This window comes from Diadema antillarum, unplaced genomic scaffold (genome assembly GCF_040938485.1).
Source record: "Diadema antillarum isolate AM-2024a unplaced genomic scaffold, OU_Dant_1.0 seq00000079_RagTag, whole genome shotgun sequence".
NCBI lineage: Eukaryota > Metazoa > Echinodermata > Echinoidea > Diadematoida > Diadematidae > Diadema > Diadema antillarum.
The window spans coordinates 3,264,242-3,278,243 of NW_027271172.1; the positions used below are offsets into that span (position 1 = coordinate 3,264,242).

General features: G+C 36.7%; 1 protein-coding gene across 1 annotated transcript; it reads left to right on the plus strand.

The window, feature by feature from the left end:
* Positions 1-4,428: 4,428 nt before the first annotated feature.
* Positions 4,429-11,629, plus strand: LOC139726150 (proline-rich transmembrane protein 1-like). The gene is made up of 4 exons (XM_071637229.1): positions 4,429-4,544; positions 7,294-7,466; positions 9,480-9,617; positions 10,950-11,629. Exons 1-4 carry the CDS (start codon positions 4,538-4,540, stop codon positions 11,139-11,141), a joined length of 510 nt encoding a protein of 169 aa, XP_071493330.1. The 5' UTR covers positions 4,429-4,537; the 3' UTR covers positions 11,142-11,629.
* The last annotated feature ends 2,373 nt before the right edge of the window (positions 11,630-14,002 follow it).

The window sequence follows — 14,002 nt, forward strand, 5'->3', positions numbered from 1 at the left end:
GAGTTTTGAATGGATTTCGCTTAAATTTTCAGGACATATAGCCAATGTGATAAAAGGAACAACTGATTAGTATTTGGTGCTGTGATCTGGCCCATGATCTGGATACATTTGTGTGTGTGTGTGTGTGATTTGAATTTTAAGAAAAATATTTATTGTCAAAATTTAATATTTTTCGTCACTTTATATTGGTTCCTCAATGTATATTTCCTGAAGTAGAGAGGATTGATGATTATACATTTTGGGTTTTTATGGCGTGAAAAGACGGAATTAAAAGGAAAGTAATCCATCAAATAAGATTATGTATATGGTACATGACCAGAAAAAAAAAACAATTTCAAATTGTTTGTTAACACACAGCGCATTATGCTTATCATGGAATTCCGGAAAGAGAGGGGGCGCAAAAATATTTCTGGTGCCACTTCCGGGTTTATTCAGCTGACCCTACAGTCGAAAATTAAAGGGGCGCAAGCGCCTCCCTTTCATTTGTTTCTTTTTATTTATTTTATTTTCAGGAAATTAAAGAGGGCCGGGGGCAAGATGCACACCCCCCCCCCCCCCCTCAGCCACTGTTTAGGTTTGTTGGAGGAAGATTTATTTTTAAATGTGATTTTCATTTCTCTATTTTGACATCGGTAGCTTTCCATTTTCATCTGGAAAATTTGAAGGCCTGACAGGATTTGGAAATCTGTAGGAACTTAGAGAAAGAAAATATAAATCCAACATTTGCTACTACATATAATATAAGTCTTAAAGATGTAAATATTCTTCTAGGGGTTTATCTATGATGTCATTGTCAATGCTAACGTTACAGATGATTATGATAATGATCCAGTTGGTATATATCATGTCCAGTTTGGGTATAGGAGGCTCTTTGTATAAGTTAAACAATATTATTGATGTTATGCCATAATGGATTGCAAGGATCCGTAAGGTGCGATCACACATCGCCGGTTTAGATGGCGGTTCATGGCGGTTCTCAAACCGCCGTGAACCGTGTCCCAATGATGGCGGAAAGCACTTAAACGCGATGTGACTACGTTCTCAACACTTTTTGAACACGAAGCAAACGTGGATTGACGCGGTAGTAACACGGATCTCCCCGGAAGGTGGAGGAGTCCATACCAAGCCCAGGTAGTTGGATGCAATCAGAGCCCTTTCACTTGTCCTCAATGGCTTTCAACAAGGAGCGTTTTGCTTTGTTAGTTAAACACAATTTTAAAGAAATTATGAAACGTTGTAACCCCCTGTGTTTTACAGATTGATATAAGTGATGCAACAAGCAATTATCTTCAAGTTTCAACGTGCTATTTTTCTCTTTTAATTTTCAAAATATCTGTATTAACTGTCATTAAATGACATACATAGTTATCAAAGCAGAATCCAACAAAGTTTCCAAAGATTCCTGTTCATTTGCAGATTTATTTATCGAGTGATGTACAAGTACATGTACTTGCTTGTTTCAACGTCTCTCTTTTTCTTCATTAAGTTTTCACATAATTATTTCGCGTATTGAATTTAAGATCTTGTTGCTTGTTTATCCATGTTTTCACAAAATTGCTCCTTCTTACCTTTCAGAGCTCCTTGTGAAATATGAGCCTATGAGAGTTCCTAAATCGTAAGGGGAATCTGTATGTGATACCCTCGATCCATTAAAACAAACTACTATGACAAACAAAGTTTATGCAGCCCCAGAACTGTGGAACAGCACCCCAAGTGATAAAACATGCAAGTTCCATCAATAAGTCCAAAATGTTTTTAAAAACTTATCTGTTAAAATAGTAGCATAGTAATTGTAGATGATGATTAATGCAGCATGTTGCTGTTTCTGAAATTACCTTTTCCTATATATCTTTTTGTTCCCCTCTTAAACGCATAGAGACCTTGCCAAAGGTATTGTGCGCTTTATAAGAACGGCAATGATGATGATAATATCTTTAACAATAGTCAATAAAAAGACATATGTACATTATACATTATACATTATCAAAGAAGCATATACAGTATGTGTGCATAGTTTCCTCTTTACTTACAGGTTCACGTAACACAATAATGGTGATCTTTTTTTTCAAGTTTCAACATTGCTTTTCCCTCTACTCTCTTAAGTTTCAACATATCTGTATCAACATAACATATTTACATAAGTCTTCTGTGTTAACGTATCAGGTTCACGTTGCTGGCCATCTTAAAAGCTGTTAAGTTTTGATAATAATTATGAACTTACCTTTTAATGTAAATGATGGTTTTAATGTAAATAAGGTAATTCAACATACCTAACAACTTTCTGAACATTAAACTTTATTTCTTACTGTATATGTGTTAAACACGTAAGGAAACTACTAGTTATATGATAGCATTCAATATATTTCCCCGATCTTGGATTATGGGTTCATCTTTGCTTTTTTCTCCATTTTTTATTGCTCCGCCACGAAGTGTCGCCGGAGCCATTATTCTCTTTTAAGTTCATTGTTTCTTTTCGCTTGAAAATTATGGCGGTGTTAACACGGTATTATCAAGGATCTTGCGGTGCAAACACGGAGGATGCCGTTCTTTACACGATGAACGGCGATGTGAACACGGTCCATTTCAAACCGCCAAGACCGCCACGAAAAATTAAACATGTTTAATTTTTCTGGCGGTTCCCCGCGGCTCCCCGCGGTTCTCGGGGTTCATGGCGGATAAATGACGAATGACCACGGTTTGTGTACGGTGTAAACACGGTCTTTGGCGGAGCACGGCGATTTGCTGAACCGCCATGAACCGCCATCTAAACCGGCGATGTGTGATTGCACCTTTTAAGGCACAAAGAGAGTTCAACAATAATTTGATTTAGCACATTTTTCCTTAATATTTTCGAACAGGAAATTAAATTTTCAGTGCATAAAATTTGGGCGAATCGGATGTGAACTTTTTGTCACTGACATTTGCAACACACTCAATGATTGGGAAAATTGTGTGTGTGTATGTGTGTGTGTGTGTGTGTGAGTGAGCGTGTGTGTGTGTGTGTGTGTGTGTGTGTGTGTGTGTGTGTGAGTGTGTGTGTGTGTGCGTGTGTGTGTGTGTGTTTCTTTCTTTCTTTCATTCGGCGTGCACAGTAGGCCTACTGTGATTTTGGTGAAGTTATGTCGTAGTTAATGTCTTCGTGCGCCTTCAAGTGACTGAGTATTTTCATGCCGTCTTCCGTAATTTTTACGTCATTAATACCTTTTTTATCTATATAATGACAGGAATCAAAATCAACACAATGAAAATTCTGATGGATGGTGGTACATGATTAGGAGGTGAATGATATCAACCTCTATGCGCACCGGTGCTTGTTTGTTTGTTTGATTTTCTTCTTCTTCTTCTCCTTCTTCATCTTCTTGAACATCGTGAGTTTTGCTCATTTATTATTCGGAAACTCAGAAATATGCCACGTGGCAGCATCACCGGTAGTTTTTATCGTTTGGTCCTGCATTATGCAGTGGCGAATCCATATTGGGGCGCAATCGGCGAGCCCCCCCCCCCCCCCCCCCCCCATCCCTTTATTTTTCGTTAAAAACAAAAGAAATAAAAAGAGAAAATTGAAATGAAACCCGGAAGTGGCACCAGAAATATTAGTTGAGCCCCCCTTCTTTTTTTTACAGAATTCCTGGATCCGCCCCTGTTATACCACCGTGACTATAGGTTTGTGTTATCATGCATGTTTTTACACATTAGGGGGAGGGGCGTATGTGTATTTTTTTTCTTTTTGTTATTGTCATGATATCAAAATGATACCAATGATTAAGATATCATCATTATCATCACCTAACTGTTATCATTTCATCGTTAGGTAACTATTTAATAAGGAGTGGATAACAATATGGATGTAGTACGGGTGTAATATCATTCAAAGTTATAATGTTGGTACATCATGCTATTATGCCTTCCATCGATAAAAACGATGATAGCATAACATCAGCGTAATAGTAATAATACCCATATTAAAGATTCATATAGCCAACATGACTTATTAAGTGTTTAAGTTGTCATATCATGATTGTAGTAATCATCAACAGAATGGAAAATTTCTGCCCGTATCAACAGAAACTGTGTCTTCGTTATCACAGTCATTACTAATACTATCAACTTAGATGCAAATGTAATGTTGGATAATACAAGCAGAAGAGAAAGCTGTACGATCTACTCTGTTTACTGATGCGTTCAAGCATTTTCGTGGTCTCTTTTATTACAAGCAAAATTACTGTGTTAGAAAAGAAAACGGGGAAAATATATCGTTGTTGTGAAATCATTATCGAGGAAAACAAGGTTTTTGATCGACATTCCGCGTCGACATTTCTTCCCAGCTAGTTTGATCTGTCGAACTCGAAATATCCCTAGCGAGGACTTCGAACCTATTTTTGAGAATGACGTCATAGTAAAAATCGCTGTCGACACCTACGAGAGTCAACGCGAGCAAATACAAGTGTTGTATGTTACCTTCTAACATCGCAATTGCGGTTTGCCCTGGTTATCTACATCATTCCAGCTTTGTGTTGTAAAACACTATAACATCATCATGTCCGGTAAGTAATATGCGGTTTCTCTAAGTGAATAGATAAATTGGTACGTGTGCAAAGCGAGCGAGAATATAAGCACTTGTAGTCGACCAATTTTGACGCGGGAGAACGGCTCGTATGTTGGCATTGTACTCTTCGTTTGTAGTAGCGATGGTCGTGTGCCGTGAGCGGCTCTTGTCTGCGGAATTCTGAAGTAGGCTCGTATATTGTACCGCTGTGTGAAAGCATGACGCGCAGTGTGTAAAAGCAGGGAGGTCACCTCCCTGATGAAAGGGGAGAAATCCCCAATATACAGGACGTGTTGATTGAGGAAATGTAGGAAGTACACGCTACTGCAAACCGAGTGTTTGATTAGGGAAATGCAATGCTACAGATCCTTGAAATAATAAGGCTTTCAGCAGACACCGAACTCGTGCCCTGTTGGGTTGATAAAATCATAGCGTTATGTAAAATCTATGATGACGATGTGTCTGTAGGATTATGTAAATTACTGCCAAGCGATTATTGATTTTACATGATGCATGCTGTGCGCACGTTTAGTCAAACTGACGACATGACAATAATCTCAGCCCGTTGCTAGCCCCCTGCCCTGATTAAGACAGACTTCAGGGTGTTACGTTATGTCGTGGTCCTAATTGTTGCGTATATAAATGTATCAAGAAACTTGATATTCTTCATTCCTCATTCCTAACTGCAAGCGCAGTATTTCCCTATTCTGCAGTGAGTTTTCGGATCATGTTTTATAGGCAAAAACCACAGAATATAAAAAGTGCATCGTTGGATCCACTATAAACAGAAATATCTCGCACCGATTTCATATGTCATCTTAGAAAGATCCGTCTGTCCGGAGGAATCTTTTATTTATTTATTTATTTATTTATTTATTTTTACGTTATCGCTCTCCTCCAGAGGGGATCCGTGAAGCCAGACGCAGTCATCGCGGGACATATCCCCGACGACCAGATACAGACCGATCTTTCGGTTAATTGTCATCTGCGCTTGCAGTTAGGAATGAGGAATGAAGAATGTCAAGCTTCTTAACACATTTATATATTATACATATTCTTTTCGCTGATGAAGAAGCGGAAATCAAATTTTGCTATGACACAGATATTGTCCACGATAATGCTGTCACTACAGACGTAATCTTTGACATCGTCTGAATGTGAACTATGATAAATAGAGCATGTCAGGGTCACAAAAACATTTCAAATTATAGATCTCTATGTTGATTATGCCTACGATTTTATAAACGCGAACGATAGCAGAGCTCCTTGCCTTCATGGAGCGATGTTTTGACAAAAAAAAAAATGTTCCCGGGGATTCCCACATTATTCTATACTGTACACAATTGACTACATGTACGGGCACACCAAATAAAGTCCTGTACATGTGGCATGTGATCATTCTATATCCTCTTTATCGTGTGTACATTCATTCTCTTTGTATGATTATTATCTCATAATTGCATTTCCGTTTGCCAACTGACACCTCGGGTTCAAGAAAGTCGTTCTTTTTTTTTTCTTCTTCTTCTTCTTCTTCTTCTTCTTCTTCTTCTTCTTCTTCTTCTTCATCATCATCTTCTTGTTTTCTTCTTTTCCTGCCGCCATTTCCGGTGCCCAAATACAATGAATCATGAAGAATTAATCGTAATTTGTCCTGCTATGAAATTCTTGTGAGTTGTATTATCTTGCTACAAATTGTAATGTTGAAAGAGTGCTACTTCATAGTGTTATTTTATGCTGTCCATAAAAGGATGTTAAAAGTATCCGTTTTCTGCTGACATGGTTTGGATAAACTGAAAGCAAAACTATGTACACGTAAATACAGCCTAACACAATCGTTGATGGCATGCACTGAAATTCAGTCTTTGAGCACTTTTCACATTCTCACAAGAAATTGTTCTTGTCATAAAAATAGACCTATTCATTTATGCATTTGTTTTGTTTTGTTTTGTTTTGTTTTGTTTTGTTTTGTTTTGTTTTGTTTAAGAACAATCGCCTCAACCCATTGTCTGCTTTAAGTGCTGTTTGGCAGGAAAAGCCACATAGGGTTATACACACTGTCCAAAGTCCCTGGCACAGAGAGGCTTAACAACTACAAAGCTTGCTAGAAGTTTACCCTACCTTATACCAACAACTGAAGGATTGTGTATGTGAATTTCTGCGTAATGTGAATTTCAATTGAAGGGATTAGGTGAATAACAAGTTTCGCTTATACATTGTACTAGGCTGTATAGAAAAGGAACCGTCTATAAAAACAGTGTATGTACATTACAGAAGTGGCCTATAGTAATACGCAGAGCAGAAGCCGTCTGTTTTTAATTTCTTTGAAATTTCTATCACGAACCATTTCCCTTTTATAACAGTAGTACGTACAAATGTATTGGTTACGAAGTTGTCGATTTCTAACTTTATTTTACAGATTTGAAATTGAAATTTGTATTATGATGAAAATTGGTTTCCAAATGGCTGAGAAATCAAACAAAGTGATACTAATATAAGGTTGCACCCACCTTTCATTAGAATCGCATTGTTTTACTATGGTTTTTTTGTGTGTGTTTCATCCACTTTAAAACCGATTATCATCAAATAAACTTTGAATTTATCTTAGAATCGTATGCTCTTTAACATTTTCATTAATGGTTTTAGGTATCTTGCAAAAAGTTAAAAGCTGGATCCTCACCCCAACCAATAACATTTTAAAGTGGGGGTTACAGTAATCATCATTCTTTCTTATATCCACCCCCTTCCAGCGTCAGCCACGGAGAAAGCGAGAGAGGCCGGTGAGCTGCACCCCTCACCAGCTGTCGGAAAGAATGGTTATGCCCCCCTTCCCAATGTTCCTGATGGTTACGGAGAGGGGGTAGTCCCCCCAGTAGGCCTGCCACCGCCTGTCTACCAGTCGAATCCGAATTTCCAGCAAGCGGTAAATATAATCTTCGCTATAGATGTACTTATACGGGTACATTATTATATATTATATGTAAATATAAATAAGATATATGATATATGAATATGATACATAAATATAATATATAAATATAACATATGAATATAATATATAAATATAAATACATATATAATATATATATAGGCCTATATATATATAATATGATTGTTTGTATATATATTTTGAGGGATTGCAGTCTTCTGACTTGGGTGCACGTATCTTTGCTTCTCTTTTTTAATTTCCTTTCAAGTCATGTTGCTACACTTTTGTCTCGATATTTTTTATTTTCGATTTATTTGCAACAAAACTGTTCTTCAGTTAAGGAAACACAACTAAACACAAAGCAGTCGCGTGCTTGTTCTGTGACATACGGAAATAATTACGCAAAGTACAAATTACATTTTTTTTGGGGGGGGGCAGAAAAGGCAATAGAAAATTGACAGGAACAATTATTCGGAAAACAGAAATTTACTATTAATAATCGTCTAATTATGTGACGTAGTATAAGCTGACTTGGTGGGATGTCACTGTAAGCACAGATTGTTATTCCCTGAAACATATTTTTATATATTATTAACTTATATTATCAATAAAATTGGTATATTCCCAAGTACTGCTAGTAAAGAGGTTTATGAGATAAAGACAGGGTGCTGACGAAAGCAGAAAGTGTGAGGAATTTTTGTTCACTGGTCCGTATTGAATGGGACTACATAATAAGAGTCAGATTATTTGGTTTCTCCAGTATAACAAATTAATTAGATATCACTTCAGAATATACAGTAATCATGGAGATTCCAAAGTTTCATGATATTGTTTTGTTTGTTTTGGCACACAAAAATGGTTTTTGTCGTGAAGATAGTCTTTGATGCAAATGACGTGAGGTGCTGATGTTACACCTTCACAAGTCTTTGATTGAACTGACCATTACAAAACTATAATATGAATAGCTACTTAATCAGCAACCCTATGCACCCCTCGAAAATCATTTTTACTAAATCATTCAAACTACACAATCCTTCTGTTAAAAAAGATACTATTTGTGTTGATTTCACAGCAAAATCGATATTTAGTAAACGTTTCTGTAAAGGTCATAGAAAGACATTTTCGGAGATGAATGATATCATTTGATTACTTCATCCAGATTTGAATTGGATTATGGCTGATACCAGTTTCCTAAAAAACACGTGAAGCTTCCAAAACTTCGTCTTTAAATATGTTTCGGTGTTATTGTTATGAATGTTTAAATGTTACTCCAGCTATGAAATTCAACTTAGAAATGAAGAAGCACCTTCAACCATTGTAGTTTTCTAGCATGTAATATCCCCTCCCCCTCCCCCTCAATTTCCCCGCCTTAAGTAGACAGAGGATACAGCTTAACTATCGCCCAAAGTTATAAACATCGTGTGAGCTGTTACAACCAAGAAAGAGAAATCTTTGTTGGTAAAAACTTACCTTATCTTAGATTAGATATCAATTTCGATCTGCATGCATGGAAATGAATTTATCACCCTGAAAAAAGAATACATACACCATTTTCTCTCGCATCTCTACGATCACTTAATTACTAGTGTGCGCCATTGTTTACAGCTCCCTGATCATTATTTTTATTTCGTTAGTGTCCAAAGATTCATCTCTGTGTCAGAAATCTTTAAACGCTATGACTAATTTTTCCGGCAAACGAAGTGGTTGGCCTGACGTCATTGTGACGTCACAGTGGGGGCGCCGCATAGTCTTGTATACTCGTAGTAGAAGGTAAGGCTCGGTACGCTAACACTTTAATAAGATGTTTTGCCCTCTGAAAGATCCCTGTTGACTCGGGCGTATAAACGGGTACATCATGTACCGGTGTGCTGGGAGTACTTATGGTCCTCTGCAAGTGATAAGTCTAAAGAGGCTGCCCTGGATATATATAAGACCGTGATGTTCTAATCGCTTTTATAACATTGATATAACGTTATTACGTTCTATTTTCACACATAATGTATCCAGTACCAGGCTCCCCCACAGCCGAGCTTCATGGTGCGCCAGACTGAGCCGCAACCACCCGACTACCTTCCTCTGGCCCTCGTTGTAACCGTCTGCTGCTGTCTTCCCTTCGGAATCATTGGCGTCGTCAAGGCAATGGAGGTAAGCGTCTAGTACATAACATCGGCGATAACGATAGTTAATCGCCGTTGCTCATTTAGCACAAAAAAATGATAATAGTAATTAACTGATTAATCGATAAAATAGAATAAAATAAGTCGCCACTGAATAAATGAATAAGTAAATAAATTAATATTTTATATGGTCATGAATGAATACATGAATATATGAACGACTTAATGAATAAACAAATGAATGAATGAATGAATGAATGAACGAATTACCCGGATGTTACATTTGCGAGTGTGTTTGTGTGTGTGTGCGTACACTGCTCACTTTTGATAAAACCTGCACACACGCACAAACACACGCACTCACGTCAGAACAGAGCCAAATAGTTGATTGCAGACGGTCTTTACGAATAAATGTGATTTTGTTGGGACTTCAATATAGCCTGAGTTGAAGATTCAACGAAGTTATGCAGGACATGCCCCATATGGGAGCTTTAGACTTTCCCAATAATATGGTAAATGATAAATTTTAAGGGGCTTTGATGCTTCAGCTTGGACACGTTAGTAAGCAGCAATATTACTTAGTGCACACGTGTTGTTGTCTTGTTTTGAAACACCCATGATCATGTTTACCGCATATCACTTTAAAGTTTTCCCAAGACTAATGTCAATCTTAATTGATGTATTTAAAAAAAAGGATACGCCGTCAAATTAAAGGAACGCCATCAAAATCAAGTTTGCTTAAGATGGCGGTCTACTGCATTTAGCTGTAATATTTTGACTTGATGTTCGATTATTTTTCAACTGTAAGATAAGTATATTGTAGTGTATGATTACTACACGTATTCGTAATACTTTTCAATTTATAATAATTTTTGGATTATTTCTTTCTAAAATTCCTTTTGTGAAAAAGGCGGAAATCAAATCAAATCTTGAATTTTTGTTAATATAATTTGCTTTTTACTTTTGACTAATATGCCATTTTGATCTGCATGAAGAGACAAAAATAATTCAACGTGGAACGAAATTAGGATATCAATCTCCGTCTGTTCTGGGCAGTGAGTGAAGTGGGAGAGGCCTATAACAACGAGAAGAATCGGGTTAATCCCACGAGTCATACAGGCCACGAGCTCGCACTGACAAAAAAAAAGACCCACGAGTCATACAGCCCATGAGTTCGACACTGGGTAAAAACAGCCCACGAGTTCGACATTACAACACGGGGCTTAATGTGTCGCTCACCGGGCCTTGTTTGCTTAGTGTCGAACTCATGGGCTGTATGACTCGTGGGCTGTTAGGTCTCGTGGGTGTCGGTCTTGCGACGTGCACCCAAAGAATCAACCATTCTAACCATTATCCACAGGTGAGGAACCGTTACACGATCGGTGATATGATGGGGGCCCGGGAAGCCTCGAGGGCAGCCAAACGGTGGTCGCTCGCTGGTCTCATCTCCGGTATCCTCATCCAGGTCCTTCTCTATGGTTTCCTTGTCGTGTACTACGTAGCCATCCTGCCGCAGCTGCTGGACCAAGCTGGCCTCCAAAATGGCCGCTGATTGCACACACTGTTATGGTGTGATCGCCTAGGCATTCATCAGCACCTATTCACTGTATGAAGTGCTCCCGTACAATACTTCCTGTGGTGAATTGTATACTAATACTATCATTGCTGTTATTCAGGCTGATTTGATAATATTTCCGGTATACCCATGAAAAAATAATCTACTTATTCAGCTCTTCGAGTAGACTTTCATGCTGTAAAAAGGCGTAACTCCTTAGCTCTTCCAATATCTAGAGGTGTATTTGAGTACCTTTTTTATATAGACATAAGAGTGTTATTACAACTTAATGATTATGAGTTGGTTTGTACTCTTGTACATGTATATAATTTCCGTTCTCTCAAGAATAGACAGAACTGAAAATATTGGCTTAAATTCATTCATATTCCAACTGCACGGAAAAAGGGACATGTAAGCAGCTGGAATATATTTGCGAGATAAAGGGAGAGAGAGATAGAGCGAGGAAGAAAGAGAGCAATATATTCTTTAAACACACACACACACACACACACACACATAAAGCGTGGTCAAATCTCCTAATTGACAACGAAAAGTATAGACAAACGGTGTTAAAGGGTGAGTGATGAATTTTACCTTTTCAAAAGCAAAATTTATATCACAATTAATTCTTAAAGATGCATTAGTCTCGATCCCTAAGGTCATCAAAACCGGATGTTATTGAGTTTACTCAACTATTCAATATTCGGCAAATTTAAGCCTGTCAAAGGAAAAACTAATTTCATGGAAACTATGTGCATTCTGAATGAACGAACTAGTATAAAATGGACCCATTAAATTTGCCACTGATCTGAAAGTTTTATCTTATTTATTTCCAACTTTCAAAAGTGACCAGAAAATATTTCCTTTTATGTATTAACCATTCCCTATAGTTGTCCAATGTAATGTAAATATGAAGGTGTTTCTATACATTTGTGTTTGTGATGTTTGTTTACGCTCGTGGAGTTGGAAAGTAGATCCACGCTAAATAAATAATACTTTTCACCTCCCCCCCCCCCCTCTTTTTTTTTTATGAGGGAAGGGGATATTAGGAGAAGTGATTTTTAATCGCCTAAATTTTGTTATATTCTCTGATTAATCTACGCAGAAGTACATTAATGTATTTATCGCAAAACGTCACCACTTGTGTGAATAAACATTTCAGGGTAACGGGCTGAGTTTCTTTCCATGTAATCTTAAAAAGAGATATAAAAAAAACACAGGCATCGGAATAAACGAAACCTTACGATATCAAGTACAACATGCTTCGTGTTTGTTCTTGCTTTTTTTACTCTTGTTTTTTTTTCATGACCGACTTGGCTGATTTTTCTTTTGTGCTTTTCATGGATCGATTTATCTATTCTTCCATTATGTTACCCTTTGCGAAATACTAGTATTGAATAAATTCTATCATAAAAAAAGAAAAGATGAAGTACGTGTACAACGTAGATGTTTCCATGTAATACATTTGTGCGTAGAATTAACATGTCTACGTTGAAGTCCTCATGATAGTTAAAGATAAATGAATATATATATATATATATATATATATATATGCATATATATATATATATATACAATGTATATGTATATATATATATTATATGTATTATGTATATATATAGATATATATATTATATGTATTATGTATATATATATATATTTATATATATACAGTGTATATATATATATGCATATATATATATATATGCATATATATATATATATACAATGTATATGTATATATATATATTATATGTATTATATATATATATATATATATATACATGCATATAATGCATACATAGTGGGCGCATGGACTACATGGACTGGGCGCTAACTCCATCCACTGGTCTACTTATTTTGTTTACTTGCTGTGTGTAGAGACGTTTGTTCGTCTTTCTATCTACACTATCTTTTTCTTTTTTTTTTTTCAATTTATCTCTATGTAAGATACATGTACTTTATTCATTTACATGTATTCATTATTTATTGAAATTTGTCCTTGTTTGGAAAATGGGGTCTCTTTTCTATCTTTGCTATCCTCAGATGAGGATCTGGATATCTGTAGAAAAAGACACAACCTATAATTTTTCGTTTGTCTCTAAGAGGGTGAATGTGAAGGTTGATGTTTGCTGTACTACTGTTCTTAGGGCTTCTTTCTCCGAAGAGTTGAGAAAACGCATGAATGATTACAATACATGCACAAATCTCTCAATATCCACTCTCGTATATACAAAGGAATCACACTTTCCTGACACTCATGTACAGTTCATTGCTCAACTTCACACAGAATTTTCCACTTGAGATTCATTTTTTACTCGATATCAATATACCCGTGAGATATTTTATTATTTGACCGAATATAATAATGATAAGCTTTCATTGTCACGATGAATGACGTTTGCGCCCTCTACGGGCGTGTGACATGAAAACCTGATCACTCATCTTGGCAAGTCATGCAAGTGGTGAAGATGTGCTTCTACTTGCATTGTGTTTCAACAGAGGATGGAACTTTGTCATGTCAATTCTCTATTACTAATGAAACGCTGGTTTGTGCCGATTTGAACCCCATGACATAGCTTCGTTTAAGTTTCGTCTAACAACGTCATGCATCATAATATTCCAATATACATTGTAATTAGAATCGTTGTAGATCATTGTACTAATGTTTTACTTTATAGTAGCCTGTCCTACATCTTGCTGAGGGATTATTAGCTGATTTGTTCCGTTTCATGCTTGGATGTGAGAATAAAAGATAATGTCTTCCAAATCATGTTGTGAAGAAACGATCCATGACGTAAGATAAGTCATGAATACGTGGAATGATTGGCGCGAGTTGCCAGGCAACGGTGCTTGTC

Coding starts and splice junctions, on each gene's coding strand:
- LOC139726150 (XM_071637229.1), top strand. Junction 7,467..9,479: donor ATCCGAATTTCCAGCAAGCG/GTAAATATAATC, acceptor TAATGTATCCAG/TACCAGGCTCCCCCACAGCC. Junction 9,618..10,949: donor GCGTCGTCAAGGCAATGGAG/GTAAGCGTCTAG, acceptor CATTATCCACAG/GTGAGGAACCGTTACACGAT.